Source organism: Theropithecus gelada, chromosome 8 (genome assembly GCF_003255815.1).
Source record: "Theropithecus gelada isolate Dixy chromosome 8, Tgel_1.0, whole genome shotgun sequence".
NCBI lineage: Eukaryota > Metazoa > Chordata > Mammalia > Primates > Cercopithecidae > Theropithecus > Theropithecus gelada.
In genome coordinates, this window is record NC_037676.1 from 63,032,370 (window position 1) to 63,057,504 (window position 25,135).

The following is a 25,135-nucleotide window of genomic DNA, read 5'->3' on the forward strand; positions in this document are numbered from 1 at the left end:
AAATATTTTGCACTCCACCCTTCTAAAGCTCAAATACGTTATTTTAGTGTGATTGGATACAAACAGTATCACTCTTTTTAAGGAAAAGGTGGAGATCCTAATAAATTTAAGTGTATGTCTCATTTTTAAAGAAACCAGCCAATTATGTAAACATTTAAATATGCGAAGATGATTTACCATGTAAGTCTGAATCAAACTCCTGATGAATGATTTGTGCAGATAAAAAAAAATCTCAAATTCAGCTTTACTGTTTACTAGCTATTTCTTTATACTTCCTGGCTTTCGAACGTCACTTACCAATGATTTTGATAAAAGGCTAATTTGTTCTGATAATACCCAGTAATACTGTTTCCAGTTTAGACTTGAGACTCTTAACTAGGAACAGCTGTTTTATGGCCATAGTTTTTAAATTTTTGTCAATTCAGACTTACTCATGCCAGGATAATGTCTATTGATAAATGAAGTAGAGCATGCTTTTCCTTAATGTATATGTAAGTATACATGTATATGTATATATGTATAGGTATAAACGTGTGTGTATATATACACATATATACACACATATATACATATACACACATATATATGTGTGTGTGTATGTATGTGGTCAAATTAATCCAATTCTGATTTATTTAAATCTGGTCCAGCCTGTGACTCACTATCTGGTGAAGTGGTGTTCACTTCCTTATGAAGACAGCACATGGGAGCGGAGGCAGGACATAGATCAAGCAAAGATCGAGGAGTTTGAGAAACTAATGTCCAGGGAGCCGGAAACAGAGCGTGTGGTAAGAATTGGCTGATGGTAGAGAATTTAATTTGAAAATAGCATAGTGGTGTGGTCTTTGGGAAACCACTAATGGGATTTACTATATTTGAAACAGGAGCGACCTCCTGCTGATGATTGGAAGAAATCGGAGAGTTCCAGGGAGTATAAAAACAATAACAAACTCAGGGAATACCAGTTGGAGGGAGTAAACTGGCTACTTTTCAATTGGTACAACATGTATGTAAAACAAGTTTTTCTTCACTTTTAAATATATCTGTAGTTCCTTTCCTTTAGTTGTTGGAAATAATAAAAAAGAACTTAATGTTTTAACTCTAATAAGAACTTTTTAAAAAAGCATTGAAAATATATGTAACGTTTATTTAACAGATATTAAACAGATTGATATAAGTATATAAAATAATTTTTATTCTTTGAGAATTTTGTTTGAAAATATATTTTGTTGAATCTAAGAGAACATCTAAAGCCTTTGAGTATGTATTTGTGAGTACAATGGTATATATTTTGTGAAATGACAGCAGTGTCTCATATCCATACTCATTAAACTTTTGTACTTTATTTTCCTCCAAAAGGCGAAACTGCATTTTAGCAGATGAAATGGGTTTGGGAAAAACTATCCAGTCCATTACATTTCTCTATGAGATATATTTGAAAGGAATCCATGGCCCTTTTTTAGTAATTGCCCCATTGTCCACAATCCCCAACTGGGAAAGGGAATTCCGAACCTGGACAGAGTTGAACGTGGTTGTGTATCATGGGAGTCAAGCTAGTCGTCGGACCATTCAGTTGTATGAAATGTACTTCAAAGATCCCCAGGTAAACTGTCACAGGTTGTATTCTGTGTGCTTATTCTGTGCATTTTAAGGTGTTAAAAGAAAACAAAGTCTTGGTGACTTGGGAAGGCCTAAATTTTGCCAAATTGAGAAATTTGCTTTAGATATCTGACTCAATTTACATTTGTATTATCTGTGTCTATAGATAAAAAAAACAGCTCTTTATTTTTATAGCTTTGGTTTTTCTGATTATTAGATTAGAAGGAATGAAATTTTTTGCCTTGAATGATCACTGAAATCTGTTTAATGCTTTGATATGTTAGTTTTATTTCGCAAGCCTAAGAGAAAACTAAACAAAAAATGGTAATATTAAATGTGAATAGAAAGAATATTTTATTATGCTATTGCTAGAAGTGAAAAACAGTAAGATGTAAAAAGTCCTTGAAATATATGACACATTGAATGAAATATATCCCAAGGGAGGAATTTATGCTTTGGCTGTTAGTAGCAATTGCTTTAATTTTTTCTTATTCTAGTTACCTTTATGCCATTAGCGTGTATCAACAGTGAAGCATTATAAATGACATGATAAGAATAATATATGCTAAAATAGTTTTATGTTATGGGTAGTAAATGGAAGTCCTGTAATTGCAAATAGGACTTTTGCTATATATATATGTTTTGCTATATATATATATATTTATATATAGAGAGAGAGATAGATGTGTGTGTGTATTCTAAGTATAAAATCTGACCTACAATTAAATAACTAAAGGAGAAAAAATATTGAAGTCTGTATCTTTAGATTTGGGAAATTATTATAAATTTTGTCATATGTGAATGTGTGACTAGAATGGGTATACTTAGTGGTAAGTGATGCACATGCTTTATTAGGAGATTAGATCCAAAATTTACTGACAGTTTTGTCATTTGTTTTACAATTCTGTTTTACCATATAGTTTAAAACTGCCAAAATAACTTGAAAACAGATGTATGTCACCTAAAATAAAGAGATCTCCAAAGGGATAAATATATATGTTTATGCTATTTATTCATCCTTAAAGTTATTTATGTAGTCATTAATGCTTAATAATAATTCAGAGTTGTTCTTATAGGGTCGAGTGATAAAGGGGTCCTATAAGTTTCATGCCATCATCACTACATTTGAGATGATTTTGACTGATTGTCCTGAGCTGCGGAATATTCCATGGCGCTGTGTAGTCATTGATGAAGCCCACAGGCTGAAGAACAGGAACTGCAAGCTGTTGGAGGGACTCAAGATGATGGACTTGGTCAGTGATCATATTGGTGACTGCACTGAACCTGAATAGAATTGTTGCTGACTTGATAGTCCCACTGCTCTGAATTTGATGCCTGTAAACAGTATTTGAAAAGCTTGTCAAATATTGTGGTATATTCTCTGGAACTTTCAGTTATTCAAAAGTTGTTGCCTTTTGGATTCTTACATTGTTGGCTAGTGTCTATTAAACAGTTGTCTTATAGCAGAGTGTAATCATGATATCTTCACTAAAGTGAGTTTCAAGTTTTTGTTTTACCCTTTGTTCATAAATACAGGTTGATCATACCAAATACAAAAATCCCAGAATCCAAAACTTTTTGAGTACCCACATAATGCTCAAAGGAAATGCTCATTGGAGCATTTCGGATTTTGGATTTTCTCATTTGGGATGTTCAGCCCGTAAGTATAAATGCAGATATTCCAAAATCTAAAAATATCTGAAACCTGAAACACTTTGGTCCCAAGAATTTTGGATAAGGGATACTTAACTTGTACTGCCATTTCATTAAGTGTTGGGCCAAGCTTTACTTCAGTGATGATAGTCCAGTTATTTTCCATGGCTCATAGGTTTTGTCATACTGTGGCCAGCAGGACTTGTAGATGCAAGTTCTCAATGAGTTGAGTAGGATATCTGGGGTTGCTTTAGTTCGCACAGATGCTTAGAAGTTTGGGGCATTACAATGCCTCAGATTTAATCTGGAGTTTTACACCATGCTTGTCCCATACTTTTCCAGCTTCCCAAGAGATGATCAGGTCTTCCTGAGTAGATTTTCTAGATTTTTTTTCAGTAGGAGCATCATGGAATAGCATATCATAAGAGTAGAAGGATTTGATTTATTTTCTGTCTAATATTGCTGTGTGTATGATTTCCTAGTGGGAATTTCAACATGACCTGTCATCCTCAGGCTTCTTTTCACTCCATAGTTTATATCGTGGTTATGATCACTTATATTTTATTTTTAATGTACATTTTGAAAGCAAAGCTACTGTCGTTTAGCATGCCTTGGATGATTTGATAAGTTTCATGGAAGTACAGAAAGGTTTTTAAAATATTTTTAATGCTAATTTCTGTAGGCTAATTTGATCTTTTGTTAACTGAGAGTTTGAGATGAGAAGGAGTGTTTTATGTATTCATGGCCATATATTTTTAGCTGAAGACTGTTATTACCAAAAAACACCTAAAAGCTTTTTGTTGCAGCTGATTCTCTGAAGCAGCTTATTTTATTCTTAAAGAGATTAGATTTGCCAGCTTTGCTTTTAGTTTAAAACAAACAAAATCTAGTTTTGCTTAAAGGAAAAAGTCTGACTGAATTATCCTATTTAGGATGGGATTTCCCATTTTTCTTCCTAATGAATTATTATTAAAGCTATCCTAAGATCTGTCTCAAAGCAGTTGACTGTTATTTGGTGGCCAATCCACAAAACAAGTGAGAGTGCTTAGAAACAGTGAATAGTCTCAGGGACCTCGGTAAGCATATGGAAAAGAGAAACTCTGTGTTTGCATTTGTTCACTCCAGGTGATACTTAAGCATTAAAATGAAGTAAACTTGTATTTGCAGGTAAACACTAATGCTTATGATATAATCTAAATATATCTTCTCAGTAGGGATCCACCTTCATAGTTTTCTACTAAGAGACAGTTATGTCACCATTTCCTGAAGGCTTAAACAGTCATCTGACTGAGCTTATCTGAGTTGTGTTCTATTATTAGTTCATGTGTTCCCAGATAGTAGATTCTTACTGTAAAACATTCTTTCATTGGTGAGTACACATTAATTTAACTCTGTCAACATCAAACAATCTGATTGTCACTGGGCTATTTTTTTTTTAATTTAAGTTCTAGGGTGCATGTGCAGAATGTGCCCGTTTGTTACATAGGTGTACATGTGCCATGTTGGTTTGCTGCAACCATCAACTTCTCATTTACATTAGGTATTTCTCCTAATGCTATCCCTCCCACAGCCTCCCACAATCTTTGGGCTAGTTCAAAGAGTTTTCTATTATTTATACTAACATTTGATTAATGGATTAGAATCTGTTATCCAAATAATTTTCCTATTACATATTGCAGTGTTCTTAAGCTTTTTCACATGATGGCACATACAGAAAATGAATGCCACACTTGGGTAAAAACAGAAGGCTGCCTACTGCCACGGGACACCACCAGTCCTGGGTGTCCTGACCTTCCCCAAGGACTTATAACCTGTACTCATCCTTGGCTCACCAACTGGGAAGCTCTGATTAGCACATGAACAAAATATTTATTTTTCTAATGATCGGGAGTATTTATTTGAGAAGAAATGTTTTCAAGATGGAACACATTGTTGTTCAGAATATAATTGTATTTGTCCAATTCCGAACAGCTCATTGTCTGGTGTTTAAATCCTTACTTAAAAAGTAAGCATCTTGATAACTTAGCCACTTTCTACTTTTTATTCTTTCCTACAATAAGTCACAGTCAAAATAGTGGATAGTAACTATATCCGGCTACGGCACAGGCCATAGGGAACTGCTGTTACCTGCACTAGACTTACTTGCGATGAAAATGTGCTTAATGAGGATTATCTCCAAGTGCATTCCCAGAAAGGAAGACCAATGAGTGTCTTCAGCTCTGCAGGCACCAAGGAAATGTTTGTAAAGATGATACGTTGAGGGGCAGTCACCGTCTTCACAGTCCTCCACAGGAGCTCTGGGAAAACAGCCATCTCGTTGTCCCCCATCCACGAGGAGGGGATGCTGTGGAGGTCATGGTAGTTCTTCATTGATTCTGGTATCTCTTTCATTGTCAGGAAACCTGACACACAGAGTCTGCTTAAAATGAAATTAAATGGACATCACTTCATCGGAGCTAAAAAGAATAGTAATGTTGTCAAGGCAGAAGCACATCTGCTGGCATAGGTGGAGGTGATAAGGTCCATCGACTGAGTTTCTTACATGATGTTTTGTGAGACTGTGCATAGTAATTGTGTATTTTTTTATTGTTACCCACTTTCAAATTGATACCTCGTTTTATTCCACTATTTGTAGGTAACTGTATGAAAGGATTTTGTGTATAATCATTTGGTGTAACTATAATTGAAGGGAAGCTGCCTAAGAAAGGAGTGCTTTCCTTTTTTCAAATAAGTTTATTTTGAAATTAATAAGTTAAAAAGGCTTTGACTTTTAAAATATTTGGTTAGGCAGTCAAGATTTAATTTAATGTAGTAATAAAGGATATGAAAAAACTGGGAGACACGATAATCAATACAGCTCATCTACTGCAGTAACTCTTTCCTGAATATGTGATGGGGCTTAAAAAAAAGTTCTTGCATACAGTAATCCAGGACTTGGGTATGTCAGTGATTGTGGCCCAGGCTATCCACAAGTGTGGTGGTACATTAGAAAAAAATTGATTGATTGATCCCTACTGTTTTTGAATTTACTGAGTCTGAAGATGATGGTGGTCCACGAAACTGCCTCAGAGACTTTATTCAAAGGGAAGAGGAAGAGGAATACAAGTATATTGAACTCCTTTACCTCACTTTCAAAGAGCTTCATTGACAGATATGACATGGTAGATATTAAGAAAATTAGCATGTTCTTACGTCATTCATCTAGTATCTACTGAGCGTATACTCTGCTTGGCAACCAAGACTTCTCAGGTTCTGAGTTAAGTCAGAATATTGCTTTCTCAACTACTGGGAGGTATAATTACTTTCTGAAATAGTTTTGTTAGCTGTGCTGTGTACCAAATGGCCAGAGAAAGCAGAAAATAATAGGGTTCTTAAGATTAATATCTCACTATTGTTAAGACTGGCCATTGTAAAACAGCTCCTCTGTATTGCATATATAGAAATAGGAGGACAGGGTACAACTGCATGAGGAAAGCTGGGGAAAGAGTTCGTAAACAGGAAGAATTAATTAAAGAAATACCTAACTTGGTTCAAAGAGACAAATTTATAAATAGCATCTGATTTAAAAAAAAAAGTGATTGTGGTATTTACAACCAAGTTGACCTCTTTGCTAGTTGGAAATTTTTGCAGAACAAAATAGTTTTTCATATGCTGTTGCATGTGGAACTTCTTTTGTCTCTATGAAGTGAGTCATGCAGGAAGCAGATGGAGAGATGAGAGCACTGTTGATGTAGAGAGCAGAAAGAAGCATGCATGTTTCATCTGAATCTAGGGATTCTAGGAAAAAAACTTAACTGGTGGGGATAAAAGCATTGAGACTTGGGGACTTAAAAAGCCATGGCACTAAAATACTGACCTATAACTCCAGGAAGAAACAAAATGGCAAGACACATTTAAGGACCCTGTAGAGTTCTGGAGAGGACTGTCCCCAGATCTGTTTACCTGACACAGAAATCGTGTTCTAATATCTCTGTTTTCATGCCTGATTCCTATACTTTTCATAGGATAGATGAGTAGGAGTAGAACAGTGGATATCTAGTGAGAGGCTCTGGTTTTAAGAAAGTGTTTTTGTTACAATTTGATTAGTGGTTTTCCTTGCGTTACCTCAGGAACACAAAGTGCTGCTGACGGGAACCCCACTCCAGAACACTGTGGAAGAACTCTTCAGCTTGCTTCATTTCTTGGAACCAAGTCGCTTCCCTTCAGAAACCACATTTATGCAAGAATTTGGTGATCTAAAAACAGAAGAGCAGGTATTTATCACCTCTACTTTGTATTTCACTCATAAAATTGAAGATTAGCCCATGAAACAGCAAAATATTAAGTTATTTTAAAGTGTGATTATATTACAGTTTTTCCCACCTAGTACACAGAACCTTAGATACCCTTTCCTTGGACTTTCTAGGTCATCATCGTAAAGGTTTTCTTCTTTATTTGTTTATTTGCTCTTGTGAAGGACTGTTGAGATTTATAGAGAGGTTACATACCTGTTGATATAATTTTCAGAGATAGTTGTGCTGTGCAGGTTGGTAGTTTTGCTATGTATGTGTAGTTTTGGGGATGATGTCAGATGCCACTGACAGTGATAGAGTTGTTTGCCTACTGCAGTTTTGAGTCTCTGTTCTTTGTGAAGCATCTATACTCAGCCACAATGCTTACTTCTTCAAGCCTACATATTTTCACTTTAGAAACTTAGGGCATAACCACTGCACAGTATTTCTGTGAGAAATGAATGAAGTATTGTGTATGAAAAGTGCTTGGGCCAGGCATGGTGGCTCATGCCTGTAATCCCAGCACTTTGGGAGGCTGAGGCAGGTGGATCATGAGGTCAAGAGTTTGAGACCAGCCTGACCAATATGGTGAAACCCCGTCTCTACTAAAAAAAAAAAAAATACAAAAATTAGCCAGGCGTGGTGGTGGGCGCCTGTAGTCCCAGCTACTGTGGAGACTGAGGCAGGAGACTAGCTTGAAACTGGGAGGCAGAGGTTGCAGTGAGCCAAGATCGCGCCACTGCACTCCAGCCTGGGCGACAGAGTGAGACTTGGTCTCAAAAAAAAGAAAAAAAAAAGTGCTTGGCTATTTTATATGCTGTAAGAGTTATGTGGGTATTAGTTATAATGTGTGTGCTGTATTTGAAATAAATATGGAGATAGACGTGAAATCTTGGTTTTTATGTGCCATCTCCCCTGACTTACTGTCTAAAACTTGTTAGCTCGGTTCAGAGTAAGGTCTGTTTTGTTTTTCTTTTCTAAAATAAAAACCGTATGGAGTACTCAGTTCTCTTGCCAATCAATAGAAAAGAGAACCAGGGAGAGATGTCTCTGCTGGCTCCTTCCTGCAGGGACTAGATTGCTCCTGGCTCACTTCCTCTCATTCTTTAGCTCTGCCTAGAAAGGAAGAGAATAGAAACAGAGCATTGCCATGACACTGTCTTGTCGCTCTTCTCTATCTTCCCTATGGCTTAGAGCAAACAGAATGGAAAGCTACATGAATATGTTGGATTTCTGCTGGGTACTTTTCAAGCCTTCTGGCTGTTCAGGGCTCCTGGATGGATGAAATAGTTCATTTGACATAGAATCATCCAACCTTCGTGCACTGCTCTTATGAAAGCTGAAAGATGAGCTCCTTCATTCTCTCACTGGGCTTTGAAAAATGAAAATGGATGGTTAATGAATGAGATAATCCTGATGTTTCATGTTAGAATATGTTTTAACTTACCATCAAATCATGACACAAGTATTTACTTAAGGTCCTTTTTTAGGTGCAAAAACTTCAAGCTATTCTAAAGCCAATGATGTTGAGACGTCTCAAAGAGGATGTAGAAAAGAACTTGGCCCCCAAAGAAGAAACTATTATTGAAGTTGAGCTAACAAATATTCAGAAGAAATATTACCGAGCCATCCTTGAGAAGAATTTCACATTTCTTTCCAAAGGCGGTGGGCAAGCTAACGTACCTAACCTGTTAAACACTATGATGGAATTGCGGAAGTGCTGCAATCATCCGTACCTTATTAATGGTAAGCCTGCTCTGCTCACAAACTTGCTTAAGTGACGGTTGAAGCCCAGAAATCCTTTTCTGCCCCCAGACTGAGGATTTCATGGTATATAGTCATTCCTGTCTCCTGTCCACTCAGCATGGATTTCACCAGCTTCCCACTTTCTGTGATGCCTCCTTCTGTGTTTGCTGAAGGCGAGTGACCATTGCCCCAGCAATTGCTAAAATGGAATCTCACTTTGCCTTTCTCCTACCTCCCTGTGCTTGAAAAGAGGCATTAGTTTTCCATGGCTAGAAGTCATCTGAAGTGCTAACAGCCAAAGAGAAATTAACCCCTAATGGAGGTTTTCTTGGGGTGTGTGTATTTAAATCAGAGATGTTAAAGAGGAACTTAGGTGTGGGCAGACAGCTAACAGCTGTCTCAAGCCTTTGATAGAAAATGTCCTCATCTTCCTCTCAGTCCAGAGTCATCTAGCACCTCTGTCCTCTGAGAACAAAAAGATTAACTTAAAGCTTTGATAATTTATGGGCCTCCTCTTTTCTTAACTAAATTGATAGTGTTATATAACTCATGGCTTAAAACCTTTATTATGCATTTTTGGAAATCATTAAGGTGATAAATATTTCATGCTTATGTTGTATAAGATACTCTGGAGAATACAAAGGTAAATAAGAAGGGAGCATTCGCCACAAGCAGTCTTCAATTAGCTGAGAGATTGAGATTGGGGGAGTCTTTAGAAGGAGATGGCCTTTTAAGGCAAGTCTGCAGGGGTAGAAAGGATTTTCCCAGGAGAGTTAGAAAAAGAAAGGATGTTTAGGCTGAAGTAATGATACAAGCAAAGAGAGGGGATCAGGAAAACAATGAGGAACTTGCCCAAAGTAAAAGGCACACATAAGAAATGCACCTTAGTCATGGCTTGGACCCTGCTGCAGAATTCCTTAAAGGCAAGTGCATGGAACCTCCGCTCTCCTCTGCAGGCAGTGAAGAACCACAACTAGTGTTTGAGCTGAGCATTGATAAGAAATATGATTCAGGGTGATGCGTCAGGCAACGTTGCATAAAAAGGATGGGAGGAGGAAAGACAGACAAGCAGAAGGACCAGCTCAGAGGCTATTGTATTCTGGGCAGAAGTTAATGTGGGTTAAAGAAAGGTGGTGGCAGGCTAATTTGGGAGACTTGTACACGATGATAGTTGGCCAGCAGTGCAATTAGATGCCTTTTCAAGGAAGAGGGAGCACAACCTGGTCTGTCTTTATCACAGTTTATGAGGTTCAAGGACAGCTAATTTAAAGAATTTCTAATCTTTCCCCTTTTAATAACTTATAACTCATCAGACCCCAGATTCAGAAGTCTCCATTTCTAATGGACAGAGTAGTCCACGCCTGGAAGACAGTCTCAGAGGGTTGCACCTGGGATTGTTGGTGTGGTGCGACAAATCAGTGAATTTCTTTGTGTATATATATATATGTGTATGTGTATATACACACACACACACACAACACACACATATAAACACACTTTTTTTTTTCTTGAATAGGGTCTCTGGCACCCAGGCTGTAGTGCAGAGGCATGATCTCAGCTCACTGCAGCCTTGACCTCCCAGGCTCAAGCATCCCTCCCACCTCAGCCTCCCGAGTAGCTGGGACTACAGGCATGTGCCACAACGTGCAGCTAATTTTTTTTTTTTTATTTTTTGTAGAGATGGGGTTTCTCCATGTTGCCCAGGCTGGTAGCGAACTCCTGAGCTCAAGTGATCTGCCTACCTCAGCCTCCCAAAGTGCTGGGAATACAGGTGTGAGCCACCGTGCCCAGCCAGTGAATTTCTTTTTGTGCTTTTAGTTTTGTCTTCTAAAGAGAGTATCCTGTGTGATGATTATGTATCTGATACTGCCAACCTGCTAATCACAGTATGTTTAGGAGCTTGTACAACCGTTATGGTGAGTGTTAACTAGCCAGGTCGTGAGTTGGCAAGACAGAGCTTAGGGCAACTGATGGAGCGAGATGAGGACACGTGTGTGCATGCACTGTGCACATACACGCGTTTGCATTTAATAGCTGGTACAAAAGAAAAGAAATAATAGGCTCCAAGGGGAAAGAAAAGAAAAGGAGATACAAAAGAGTCTGAATGCTACCAGCAGGATGTGTGTGAAAGGGGAGATCTCAGCAATGGTAGTTAGATTGCCACCCCCAGTTCCAGCAAGTTTACCCTGTTTGGTCATATGTTAATTATATGCATTGAACATTGTGGGTTGTTTTCCCCCAAAACACAGCTGGTGTGTCTCTTCCTCTGCTGATTGCTTTCCAGGGTCATTCTCTATAGCATATTTGTTCGCCAGGAGCCCCTTAGGACTCCCTAAGGCTTGGCATCTGTGGCAGTTGTCCTAATTGGTCACACCTTGAGGTCAGCTTTTCTGTCCTGACAAGTTAAGAAGTGTCTGTTAAGCAGGTGTCCTTGTTCCTAAATTTGGGGAAGTTAAGGTGAAAAAGTATAGATAACCTACAATCTAAGCGCACGCAGTTGCCCAGATAACTTACGTAGACATCGTATTGTGTAGAAGTTGCTCCAGGGCCAGTACTGTTCATTTTCATCCACAGTCTGGAGTAAAAACATATATCCAGCATTTAAAAGGAAATTCTTTAATTTGGGAGATTACACTGAAATTTGAATGGGTTGTGGCAGAGCAAAGAAGCCTCAATCAACATTCAACAAAACACATTTCCAGGATTATGAAAAATAGAAGCAATTTTATATGTATGAGTTGAAAGTAACATAAGCACAGCACAAGGAAAAAAGTTTAGAAGTGTTGGTAGAACACAAACTATATATAAATGAGACAGTATTTTTAATGTGACCCTTAATATTTTTACTTCAATGCTTGGAACAGTGTCTGGCACACTCTAGGTCCTCTGCTAGTTGTTTTCTTGCTAAAAAGTTAAGCAAGAAAGTTAAACAAGTGAAGGTAACTAACTGAGTGACATAAATGGAGTTACTATTATTGGCCCAAGCTTTATTTCAATGGAATTTCCAATTTCTCGGTTTTGTAATGTGAAGTTAAGAATAATGTTGAAAACATGTCCAAGGTACCCTGCTGGTTAGAGCTGACTTAAGAGTCATTGCTGGTTATTGTTTGAGGCAGGGGGCGTGTAGAGAAGAGTGGGCAAAAAGAAAACAAGAATGAGGCTTACGTGATGGAGTGAATTTCAGAGAGAAAATAGTAACTTGTTTTTTTCTGGTAATCGTCAAGAACAAAATATTTTCTTGTTTGTTCGTGGCTTTTATATAGCTAGAGGACATTGCAGTTACTGTCCCGACAGTGACCATCTGTTGAAGTGAAAAGACTTCAAGCTGTAAGTGAGTGCACACTTGTTTCAAGTTGTCTTTGATATACACACTTTCCAATGTAGTACCAGCCATACATTAATTTAGGATGGAACCAACAAAGTGTTTTGGGTTGTCATAACCCATTTCCAGTTAATTTTTGGATTGATGTTTACAAATTGGGTATCAAACGTTAACTGGTAATCTTGAAAATTTAGCTATGATGTCAGAAGGTAGCAGTTGCCTTCCTCCGCAACACTCTTCCCACCCTCTTTCCTTCAATGTTGCGACAATAAAATGTCAAGACAATCATATAGGAAAGATGTTTGCTGATACTATTTTTGAATGAAATATTATTAGTATAAACTGGCTGCCAGTTGTAAGAACCTGAATTCATAACAAAGAGCTGAATTAATTAATTCAGCAGTAGCTTTTGTCAGGTAAGAAAGAATGGATTTTTTTTTGGACTATTCTTTTTGGTGGTATAAAAAAGGCAAAAATTATTTTTTTAATCTCTGAATAAATTTAAAATTAAATTTCTCTGCAAATTTGACCAAATTATTTATATTAAAAAATTTTAACTGAAACTCAAACATATCTGATGTTTATTTTGTCAAAATGATTATTTCCTTTTTGAAAAATATTCATTGGCCATTAATTTGTTTTAAATGGCTAAAATACTATATTTATATTATTGTGGATTTTAACTTAGTATGGACAAAACATAGTTGACCAGATAACATAAGAGTAAAATTTATTTCTGAATTTCAGAGCTTATGGTATATTGTGCAAGAACACACTCGAAAGAGACCTAATGTAACATGTGCACTTAAATCTGTTTCCCCTGTCTCTTGAGGGGCTTGTCCTGAATCTAGAACCTGGGTTTCTAAATTTCATGTTTTAAAAAATATTTAACTTTATTCAAGAACGTTCTTGCTAATGCTCTTAAACAGCATTTTGCTCTTTACTCTTACATTTATTTTCCATAAAGAAAAATTGTGAATATTACCTTTTCATTCACTTTAAGAAAGGTGTGAGGACCAGGCCCCCTTCATAGGAAGTCAGTGTATTTTGTGGAAGGCCTTAGTGCTTGGGAAGACATTAAGTGACTTTAATCTGTTCTCAGTAAATTATTTGTTGATTAATAATTAACAAGCTGTATTTCTGCATTTGACTGTGCCATAAGGTAATTTCTACATACAACCTTAAAGTACAGATAGGATTGCACTTTCGTTACATCTGTGCTTGTTGCAGCAGTACCATGTGAGAGGCTGTGGTGGCCTGTCCCACTAACCCAACCTTTAAAGCCTCTGTGAGATTTATATATCCCCATCTTGTGTATAGTTAGTTCACATGTTAAAAACTAGTGGTAGGAAGGTAGTTTTAAGTTTCTGGCACAGTTAAAGTCTGGGAGACAATCCCATTAAGATGAATGTGTGTGTGTGTATTTTCTAAAGAATAGTTGAACACATCCTCCACCCTCAGAGAAAGGAGCTGAACACAACAGCTATGTCCTGATTAACCCCAGAGGCAGGAGGAGGCCAGACCAATGCTGCGTAATTCTAGTTAAGCCACCTAAGCAGTTGAAGGAAGCTTAGCCTGCTGCTTCCTGAATAAGCGTGTGTCAGGCAGGGATGTGGTGGGGCATCTTTCCTTAGGAAGATGTCATCTTCTTGAGGCCTCTTGCCAATGTACCCAAGTCTTTGGACCAGCAAAAATCCATGTGGGGCTATGAGGGAGAAAAGAAGGGTGTAAGCATTCAGAAGTCTTGTGTCAAACACTTAAAAGTTTATTTGTTTTTAATTTTAAAAGGTTTGGATAGTTCAAGATAGAATTTTGTATCTTAGGAAAAATGACCAGATGAGAATGAATGTGGAGGGAGATTTAGAGATTACAATAGATGTATGCTTAGGTCCCCAACAGATATTCCAAGAAATTATCCTGGAAGTAAATTCCTCTTTTTGTAGTTCCTTTGCCTATATTAATATGCAATTGTAGACCCAAACTACTACTGCTCTTACGCTGTAATTGTTAGGACTCTATTCCTTTGTTTTTTCATTTCGGAACAGATTTTGTTGTTTGTGTTTATGTTCAGCTAGTAAACATTTCTTCATTTCTTTAGCAATTTAGGTTCCAAATTTTTTGTAGGTATCTGGCCCTTGGCTTGTTTCTGCCACTTCTGGCTTGACAGTCTGTTGTTGAAATTCCGTTTTTACAGACAGCAAACATTTGTTTGTTGAAAAATGTGGTTTTCCCCCTAAATGCCTCAATGTGTTATGCTTAAAACTTTTATCCCTTTTGTGCATCCACAGTTTTGTATAGACCCAAGTATGAGTAAGTGGATGGATTCTTGTTCATAAGCAGGAGTTTGGTGTTCTGGTCCCTACAGTTTGCAATGGGTTTTGAAAGCAAGTTCATTGTTTTTAGTAATAAAAACCTTTTACAGTATTCACGTTATGCTGTCCAATCTCTGCAGGTGCTGAAGAGAAAATTTTGGAAGAGTTTAAAGAAACACACAATGCAGAGTCTCCAGATTTTCAGCTCCAGGCAATGATCCAGGCTGCTGGCAAGCTAGTGCTGATTGACAAGCTGCTGCCAAAACTGAAGGCTGGTGGCCACAGGGTGCTTATCTTTTCCCAGATGGTGCGCTGTTTGGACATACTGGAAGACTACCTCATTCAAAGACGGTGAGGGCCACCATATCAGAATAATAAAAAGGAAATCTAAAATTACCTTCACAGGGTTCCAAGCAGTCCACTAAAAGTGGTATCTATGATAAAGGGGATAGAATGGGGAAAATGTATCACATGTCATTTTTAAAACTATAGATGTACATGATTATTTTATATGATGACTACAGGAGGACATTGCATACTTTTTTAGGCAATTTTATTTCCCCATTGCCTTTGAGTAAGGGAGAATATTTCTTACTTAAAATTGAAATTATTTGTTATCTTACTGTTATAGGTGTCAGCTGTTTTTAGAATTTAGCTATTTCCCTGGAGAGGAAGTAAAATAAAATTTAATCGTTGATCATTCAATCAATTATATAAAAAACTCCAATAAACCCTGTTTGCTCTGAGATTAGCTCTGTTAAGTCATATTAGTCTTTTAAATATATATTCCATATTGTAATAATTTTAAAAAAGGAGCAAGTATGTTGTCGCTGTGTGTCAGGCCTCCTTGTTCACACTGATGATTTCTAGGTACCCATATGAAAGGATTGACGGCCGAGTAAGAGGCAACCTCCGCCAGGCAGCTATCGACAGATTCTCCAAACCTGATTCTGATAGGTTTGTTTTCCTCCTGTGTACAAGGGCAGGAGGTTTAGGCATTAACCTCACTGCTGCTGATACCTGCATCATCTTTGATTCAGACTGGAATCCCCAAAATGACCTCCAGGTAAATGCACAAGAAAGTCCTGATGCCTTTAAAAAAGAAGTCATTCTGCTTACTATGACAGAGTCCCAGTCAGACCCATAAATTAATGTTGCGTTGTCACTCAGGCTGTATCCTATGACTCAGAGCAAGTAACCAACTAGTAACTTATTGATTAATAATGTGAGAAGAAACTTTTTAGTTTTAACCTTATTCTAAATGGCACCTCTATTTATTGGCACATAGATAGGGTCTTATAACTGGCAGTTGAGTCTTGTCATTCGTTGGTAGCCGTCTTAGCTCAGGTCTCCTTAACAAAATACCATAAATTGGTTGGCTTAAACAGCAGACATTTATTTCTCACGGTTCTGGAGGTTGGAGGTCCAAGACCAGAGTGCCAGCAAAGTCAGGTTCTTGGTGAGGGCCCTCTTCCTGGTTTACGGACAGTCATCATCTTGCTGTGTCCTCACCCAGCTTAACGAGAGCCAGCTCTCTTGTCTCTTTATATGAACACTAATCCTGTTCGTGAGGACTCCACCCTCATGACCTAATTACTTCCCTAAGGCTCCACCTCCAAATATCATCACAATTGGAATGAGGGTTTCAGCATATGAATTTGGTGGGGAGACACAAACATTCAGTTCATTGCAGTAACTATTAATTTCATTTTTCTTCCAGGCTCAGGCTAGATGTCATAGAATAGGACAGAGCAAATCTGTGAAAATCTACAGGCTGATTACAAGAAATTCCTATGAAAGGGAAATGTTTGACAAGGCTAGTTTGAAGCTGGGGCTGGATAAAGCTGTGCTACAGTCTATGAGTGGAAGAGAAAATGCTACCAATGGGGTAAAACCACCCTTGCCCAAACCATTCATTTATTCTGGCACTTTTCTTTATTTAACTAATTATAAAAAATTACTCAGCTTTTGATTATTTTTCGACCTCAATATTTTAAGTGTATTTTTGTAACACTTTCCTTTGTTATAATTTAGGTTTACTCTCTTTGAGAAAAATGCAGCATTTGTTTAGTCTACAAATCTTTTAATTCTAAATTATTTTGAGTATTTTAAATATTTCTCTAAAACAGGTACAACAGCTTTCCAAGAAAGAAATAGAGGATCTTCTACGAAAAGGGGCCTATGGTGCACTCATGGATGAGGAGGATGAAGGGTCTAAATTCTGTGAAGAAGATATTGATCAGATCCTCCTACGTCGAACCCACACCATTACCATTGAGTCAGAAGGGAAAGGTTCCACGTTTGCTAAGGTGTGAATCGATCTGAAGAGGCCAGGTTTTCCATAGAAACATAACAGAGTTCATGTGAAAAGTACCTTGTAAAAGTGCTTACAAGATGCATTGGGAATTAATCAAATTAATCATTAACTCCCTGTGGAACCCCTGGCACATGAAGCTTTCTTTATGCTTTGGTTTCTCTTCTGTGTACCTGCCACTGGTATTTGCCCTCGCCTTGTCATCCTTGTATCTACTTCCCAGCTCCTGAGGCTAATCCCTCAGTTGTGTTCTTGACTCCATCCTCTCCACTTCTGAGATCCTGCTCCATTGGCATCTTCCTTCTCTCCCCAGATTCTGGTTTCTGAAACAGCCTATAAGAATGATCAACTCACTCCTTTAAAAACACCTGTCCACTATTTTCCCCTTTAACTCTGTCTCCATACATAAACTCTTTTCAGAGCTAAAATCCACACAAACGTAATCTACTCCAGCTGTCTCTACTGTCTCCCTTTCTACTTATTTTTCAGCTTTTTCAGCGTCCAGCTTGCACCCGTTCCCTGCCTCTCTATCAGAGCTGCTCTGGCCAGGGTCACCACTGAGTACATCCAATGGTTCCACCTGAGAGCCCCTTCTGAGGTTTTGCCTGCATTTTGTTCTAGCCATCTCACTAAGGCCCACTCTGTACTTTTATTTTTAACAGCTTTACTGAAATGTAATTAACTGACTATACAGTTAACCTGTCTTAAGTGTACAATTCAGTGCCTTTACCATATTACAGACGTGAGCACATACTACCACAATCTAAGTTTGAAACATTTCCATTACCCCAGAAAGGTCCTTATGCTCATTAGCAGTCATTCCCTATTCCTATCCATACCAGTCTCCCATATCTGGAAAGCATGAATCTACTTTATTTTTCTACAGATTTGCCTTCTCTGGACAGTGGACAGTTCACATAAATGGAATCATATGATGTATGATCTTTTGTGTCTGACTTCATTCACTTAGCATAATGTTTTTCAGGTTCATCCATATTGTAGTATGAATCAGTAATTCATTCCTTTTTATTGCTGAACAGTATTCCATTTTATGGGTATACCACATTTATTTGTTGATAATGGACATCTGGGTTGTTTTTACTGTTGGTTATTATGAAGAATGTTGTTATGGATATTTGTGTACAAGTTTTTATATAGACTTGTTTTCATTTTTCTTGAGTATATACCAGGAGTAGAATTGCTGGGTCCTATGTTAACTTCATGTTTGACCCTTTGAGGAACTGCCAGACTGTTTTCTAAAGTGACTGTACTATTTTCTTTCCAAGTCAAATAGTAAGAAGTATAGATGAGGATATGGAGGAAATGGAACTCCATATCCTCCCCAATACTTTTTATTATCTGAGTTTTTAGTTTTTGCCGTTCTAATGGGTGTGAGGTCATATCCCACTCTTGTTTTTATTTGCATTTCTCTGATGATATTGAGCATCTTTTCATGTGCTTATTGGCCAGATGTAGATCATCTCTGGAAAAAATTCTATTCAAGTTCTTTGTTCATTTTTTGAGTTTCTTGTTATTAATATTTCAGACTTAAAATATGTTCTGTATGAAAGTTCTGTATTAATATGATTGCAGATATTTTCTCCTCTTTTCTTAATAGCGTGTAATTTTAATGAAGCCCAGTTTACCATCTTTTTCTTTTATCGCTTGTGTTTTAGTGCATTGTCAAACCCCAGCTCACAGAGATTTATGTTTTCTACAGATTTGCCTACTCTGGACAGTGGTCAGTTCATATAAATGGAATCATGTGGTATATGATCTTTTGTGTCTGGCTTCATTCAGTTAGCATAATGTTATTCACTAGCATAACTTAGATTCCAAGATTTGTAGTTTTTAACTCTTACATTTTGGTCTGTGATTCCATTTGAATAGAGTTTTGTGTATGGTGTGAGGTAGGGGTCCAACCTTCCTTTTGCATGTGGCTGTCCAGTTATCCCAGCTCCTCCAATCTGGAAAGGCTCTTCTCCTGTGGGCTTTGAGACCCACATCTTCTCCCTTACATCTTTCAGCTTTATGTCAGATTATTTTCTCAGAGCTCACAGCCAAACTTACCATCCCTGTCTCTCCCCCTACCGCCATCTGTTTGTCCACCTGACTGACATCATTCAGATGCCTGAAATGGATGCTGAAGTTTTTCCTGGCTTCCTCTTTCATATTTCACATACACCCAGATTCTGACTCTAATTAATTTTGCCTTTTTTATTTTTAGGGATGATGTCTCACTGTGTTGCCCAGGCTAGACTTGAACACATGGCTCAAGTCACCTTCCACCTTCAGCTTCCCAAGAATTTTACCTTTTAAAGAATATGTTTCTTTTTTTAAAATTTTTTTTGTTTTTATTTTATTTTATTTTATTTTTGACAGAGTCTTGCTTTGTGGGAGTGCAGTGGGAGTGCAGTGGCGCAATCTCGACTCGCTGTAACCTCTTCCTGCTGGGTTCAAGTGATTCTCTTGCCTCAGCTTCCCGAGTACCTGGCATTACAGGCGTGCACCACCATGCCTGGCTAATTTTTGCATTTTTAGTAGAGACAGGGTTTCACCATGTTAGCCAGGATGGTCTCAAACTCCTGACCTCAAACCATCGGCCCACCTTGACCTCCCAAAGTGCTGGGATTATAGGCGTGAGCCACCATGCCTGGCCTAAAGAATATGTTTCTAAACCACCTTCTTTTCTCCATTTTGTTATTTCTTCTGTAAATTATTACAGTGGCCTCTTCTGCTGTGTTCTGACCTCCATGCTCCAAGCATTGGTATGACCTTTCCAACTTGTGACTCTAGATATGATTGTGTCCATAATGAGATTATTCCCAGTTTCAAATAGTCCCTGGTTCCCTCAGGATAGAGTTCAAACTCTGTTAACAACACATAGAAGACACTGCTTCACCTAGCTTCCCTCTCCCTCACCAGCTCGACCTCTGGCTCTTCTTCCCTGACTACCCTTTTCCCCTTTACTCTCCTCTGTGCCATGGCACATGCTCTGCTGTGAACATGTCCACATGCTTTCCTGTTTTATGAATGTTTTAAAATGGTTCAGGCATCATTTTATGGGAGAGCCTTTTCTTCTCAGTTTCCAGCAATGCCCCGCCTGAACCAGGTTAGGGGCCCCTCCTCTGTATATCACTTGCACTGGTCTATACCTTTGCTCCCTGTCATTTATCATGCTGCAGTGTAATTCTTTGGTTTGGTCTCAGCTCCTGGTCAGTCAGTTGCCTGAGGGCCCGTCTGTCATTCTAGTCCCATCTACTGTAGTGTCTAGCACAAGTGGAGGAACGCACAATATTGGAGCAAATGAATAAACAAAAGCTGCTTTACATTCTACTTCTGAGAAAAACCTCTCAAAGTAATGTGTTTCTTTTTTCTCTGTAGGCCAGTTTTGTTGCATCTGGAAATAGGACAGATATTTCCTTGGATGATCCAAATTTCTGGCAAAAGTGGGCTAAGAAGGCTGAATTGGATATTGATGCCTTAAATGGGAGGGTGAGTAAGAAGTCCCATTCAAACACCTATCTGATCTAAACCAAGAGCCACTCTTTCAGAAATTTCAAATGTATCTCCTCTTTTGTTAGAACAACCTGGTTATTGATACTCCAAGAGTGAGAAAGCAGACCAGGCTCTACAGTGCAGTGAAGGAAGATGAGCTGATGGAGTTCTCAGACTTGGAAAGTGATTCTGAAGAAAAGCCCTGCGCAAAGCCACGGCGCCCCCAGGATAAGTCACAGGGCTATGCAAGGAGTGAGTGTTTCAGGGTGGAGAAGAATCTGCTTGTCTATGGGTAAGTAGGACTCACTACGTAAGATGGAATTTTGTTCTAACGATAGTTAGAATTCCCAACTGGTATAGAGCTATATTTGTGTTCGAATTTGTGTGACACCCCTTTGCACAGTCAAATGAATGCTTCTGCAGTAACTTTATAGGGCTTTGGAGCCATTTGGTTAACATAATCTAAGTTGTTCAGATGCTTCTGGATTCAGAGGTCACCTGAAGTTAGGGTGCTTGTGTGTACCTTAAGGAATTATGCCAGATCCAGATTTACATGTTGATTATTAATAAGAACAAAGTGTCAAAATTACAAAATCTTTTCTCACTTTACAAGCTTTGCATAAAATTTGTGACTGTCGTAAGCTTTTAATATTTCTCTTTTTTTTTTTTTTGAGACGGAGTCTCGCTCTGTCGCCCAGGCTGGAGTGCAGTGGCCGGATCTCAGCTCACTGCAAGCTCCGCCTCCCGGGTTCACGCCATTCTGCGGCCTCAGCCTCCCGAGTAGCTGGGACTACAGGCGCCCGCCACCTCACCCGGCTAGTTTTTTGTATTTCTTAATAGAGATGGGGTTTCACCGTGTTACCCAGGATGGTCTCGATCTCCTGACCTCGTGATCCGCCCGTCTCGGCCTCCCAAAGTGCTGGGATTACAGGCTTGAGCCACCACGCCCGGCCATTAATATTTCTCTTATAAAAAATTGTCAAAGGCAATAATCTCACTTGTTAAATTCTTCCTTGCAACTCATGTGAACCATGAATGGTCATTTGAACTTTGTGAAAGTGTTGTATTTTTCCTGCTGGACTACAAGTTTCTGAAAGGCAGGATCCATGTCTAATTTATCTCTGAATCACTGTGACGCCCGAAGCAGTACTTCGAATGGCACGGTGCTCAGTAAATATCTGAATCGGTCAATAAGAGTTCTCTAACAGATTGTGGGACTATAGGCAACTCCTGTTAAAAAAACAAAACAAACCAAAAAAACTGCTACTAGAGTAACCTTTCTACAGATCTGATGACGCCCTGTCTTGGATGATTTCTTCCAATGGATTACCATTAGTTTCAGAGTAAACACAAACATATGCTGACATGGCATCCAGAGCTCTTCTAGGCCCTTGTCTTCTGTTGGTTTCTTTCCCATGGGCAGTGCAAGCTTCTGTTAGGACAGACGGCTTCATCTCCTTCAATGTGCCACGCTCCATCTCATCTGTGTCTTTGCACAAGCTCTTCCCACTGCCTAGAGGACCCCCCACGTGCACCTCCACTGGGAGGTGACCTGCCTCCCTTCTGCTCTCTGTGGGTGTCTGATGCAGGCATCAGCTTGTGCTCTGCAACCGAGTCTGGCCTATACTTCCCATCACACTCATCATGTTGTTTACGATTTTTGAGTCACCTCCCTCTTTTGCTAGATTCTGTTTGCAGCTGCTTGAGGATGGAGGCTCCTTCTTTGTGCCCTCAGTGCGTAGTGCAGTGTGAGCAGACACATAGTGCTGATAAATGCTTGTTCATCAGAAGTCCATCCTCATTATCTGTGCAAGCTGGGCATCCTCTCTTGTCTCTTCTTACATGGGGCAGAGACTCACATCCTGCCCCCCAAAAGCCTTTTGCTACCCTCGCCTGCTGCCATGTTTCAGCACAATCATCCGATTTGAGAGTTCTGTGGGTAACTTTAGGAATGGAACACATAAATAACTCCTACAGCTAAGAAGTGTGCTTAGCACAGATTGTCTTTCAGTCAGGTCCTTCCCTCTTCCCATAGTCGTCACTATGTACTGAACACCTATGTGCTGGTCACTGTCTAGGATCCTCTCAGTCACTTGGGGTGGAGCTCTGAGCAAAACAGTCATGGCTCAGGCAGGCAGGTGAGCAAGCAGAAGTGGTGCAGACTGTGACAAGGAAGCACTCTGCTGTGGAGCATAGAGCCTGTCAGCTCACTGTTAAGACACAGCTCCAGTGTTGTCTCCCCACCTCTGGGGTTAGGAGGAGTGAAAGGAGGAATTCCACAAAAAGTCACACAGCCTGTGACTTGGTGGATATCACAAATCAGCCAGGCTAAGAGGGAGTGCTGGGATTTGGGTAGGGAAGGGAAGTAAGATCCCAGCAGACAGAGCAGTGTGTTCCAAGGCCATCAGTGAGAGCTAGCCTTGTGGTTGGAGAAACTTCAAGAAGTTCACAGGAGCCAGAGAGGACCAGGGAGTGACAAGAGACCAAGTCAGGGTGAGAAGCAGGGCCTGAGGGAGGATGTGAGCTGCTCTCTGCTCCAGACACAACTCTCAGTCTGCAGCGGAGGGGCTGTTCATACCATGAGCACTGCCTTGGTGGCTCAGTCTGCTGTGGCCTGGGAGAAGACATGGCTCAGACAGCACCTACTGCTGCCTGCCCCCGTACCTATTTGTTGTGTGGTCTTACCCCACAGCTCCCAGATGAAACAGCACAGCACTGTTTAGTCTGGGATTATAACACGAAACAGGCAGTCAGGCCCCATGGCATGTTGTCTGTTTGCCTCTGTTTTCTGTCCGTAGTCCTTTCTCCCACTCATTTCTCATGAGGATCTGAGGGTTGGCAGAACATCTTGCCTGTGAGGGTTCTTATGCTTGGGGTTATTACTCCCCGTTTCAAAAGGAACCTCAGAACTTTCCAGAACCTTTCACCAGTGACTGTGGCATCCCCTTAGAGGTGGGTCGATGCAGCCATATACTGCTCAGCATCACATCCTTGATTTTGGGGTAGTCACACCTTTTATCTTGAGTTGCCTTTTATCTCAGATGGTTGGTCAACATCAAAATGTACTAATCATGACAGTATGAAGCAAAGTCCGTAATTTCCAGGCCCTCGGTTGAACTCATGTCCTGAAAATTGCACTGTTGCAGCCTGCATGTACCTGGAAAAGCCAAGGTTAGCTTTGTGGGGGTTATTCTTGTGGCAGTTCAACTCCTGTGCTTAGGAGCAGTGAACTGAGGGGCAGCTTGCTGTGTAAGGGAGTATTTTTAACTCTTGCACCCTGGATTGCTTTCCTGTCATCCAGTGTGAATTGTTGCTAGTTTTGACCCAGGATTTCCCAACACTGCTACCTGACTGTTAAAGTAAAGCCGTAAATCAAAACTCACAGACACCTCGGCATGCTGAATATTTGCTTTGCAGTTGGGGACGGTGGACAGACATTCTTTCCCACGGACGCTATAAACGCCAGCTCACTGAGCAAGATGTCGAAACTATCTGCAGAACCATCCTGGTATACTGTCTTAATCATTACAAAGGCGATGAGAATATCAAAAGCTTCATCTGGGATCTGATCACACCCACAGCGGATGGCCAGACTCGAGCCTTGGTCAACCATTCTGGTAGGTTTCCGCCATGTTGTTTGTGCTACAGGGTCACAAAGCCATCAGGATCCTTCGTGACACACTGTTGATAAAGAGATGTGACATACACCCCGTATTTCCCTGCCTCATGCATTCCCTGCCTCTCTGCCATTGACACTATAATTGGAATGTAAAAGGCTTCTATTATTATTATGATGGTGATTCTAGGTTTATCAGCCCCTGTGCCAAGGGGAAGGAAGGGAAAGAAGGTGAAAGCCCAGAGCACACAGCCGGTGGTGCAGGATGCCGACTGGCTGGCCAGCTGCAACCCAGATGCCCTGTTCCAGGAGGACAGCTACAAGAAACACCTGAAGCATCACTGTAACAAGTATGTTATTAGAGGGTGGACCTGGAGAGTTTAATTCCCTTTTTATTCTTTAAAAAATGCATGCAGTCGGCCCTTCACGTCTGCAGATGCAGAACTCGCAGATTTGGAGGGCCAACTGAGGGACCTGAGCATCTGCGGATCTTGGTGTCTGAGGGGTGTCCTGGAACCATACTCCTGTGGATATGGAGGGACAGCTCTGTTATTAAGACTTTTAAATGGTGTAGTTGTTGCCTTTGCACAGCCTTACCATTTTTCTTGAAATGTGGTGTCAAGTTACAGGAGAGCATACGTTTAGGTGACTGATTATTTTTTAACATGGTAAGATACACAACACAACATTTACCATTTTTACCGTTTATAAGTGATCAATTCGTTGGCATTATTTACACTCACAATACTGTACCTGAAATGTTTCCATCATCCCAAATGTAAATACTATATCAATTAAACAGTAACT

At 39.5% G+C, this 25,135-nt stretch overlaps 1 protein-coding gene across 1 annotated transcript in view; it reads left to right on the plus strand.

Moving 5' to 3' along the window:
- Nucleotides 1–25,135, plus strand: part of CHD7 (chromodomain helicase DNA binding protein 7) — a 188,602-nt gene that overhangs the window by 142,380 nt on the left and 21,087 nt on the right. Inside the window, exons 10-23 of the mRNA XM_025394664.1 lie at nt 648–785; nt 882–1,003; nt 1,357–1,600; nt 2,673–2,849; nt 7,359–7,502; nt 9,011–9,266; nt 15,041–15,251; nt 15,771–15,966; nt 16,621–16,788; nt 17,030–17,209; nt 20,599–20,709; nt 20,799–21,004; nt 24,130–24,329; nt 24,519–24,678. Of these exons, the coding sequence (XP_025250449.1) occupies nt 648–785; nt 882–1,003; nt 1,357–1,600; nt 2,673–2,849; nt 7,359–7,502; nt 9,011–9,266; nt 15,041–15,251; nt 15,771–15,966; nt 16,621–16,788; nt 17,030–17,209; nt 20,599–20,709; nt 20,799–21,004; nt 24,130–24,329; nt 24,519–24,678 (2,513 nt within the window). The remainder of the gene's footprint in view (nt 1–647; nt 786–881; nt 1,004–1,356; nt 1,601–2,672; nt 2,850–7,358; nt 7,503–9,010; nt 9,267–15,040; nt 15,252–15,770; nt 15,967–16,620; nt 16,789–17,029; nt 17,210–20,598; nt 20,710–20,798; nt 21,005–24,129; nt 24,330–24,518; nt 24,679–25,135) is intronic.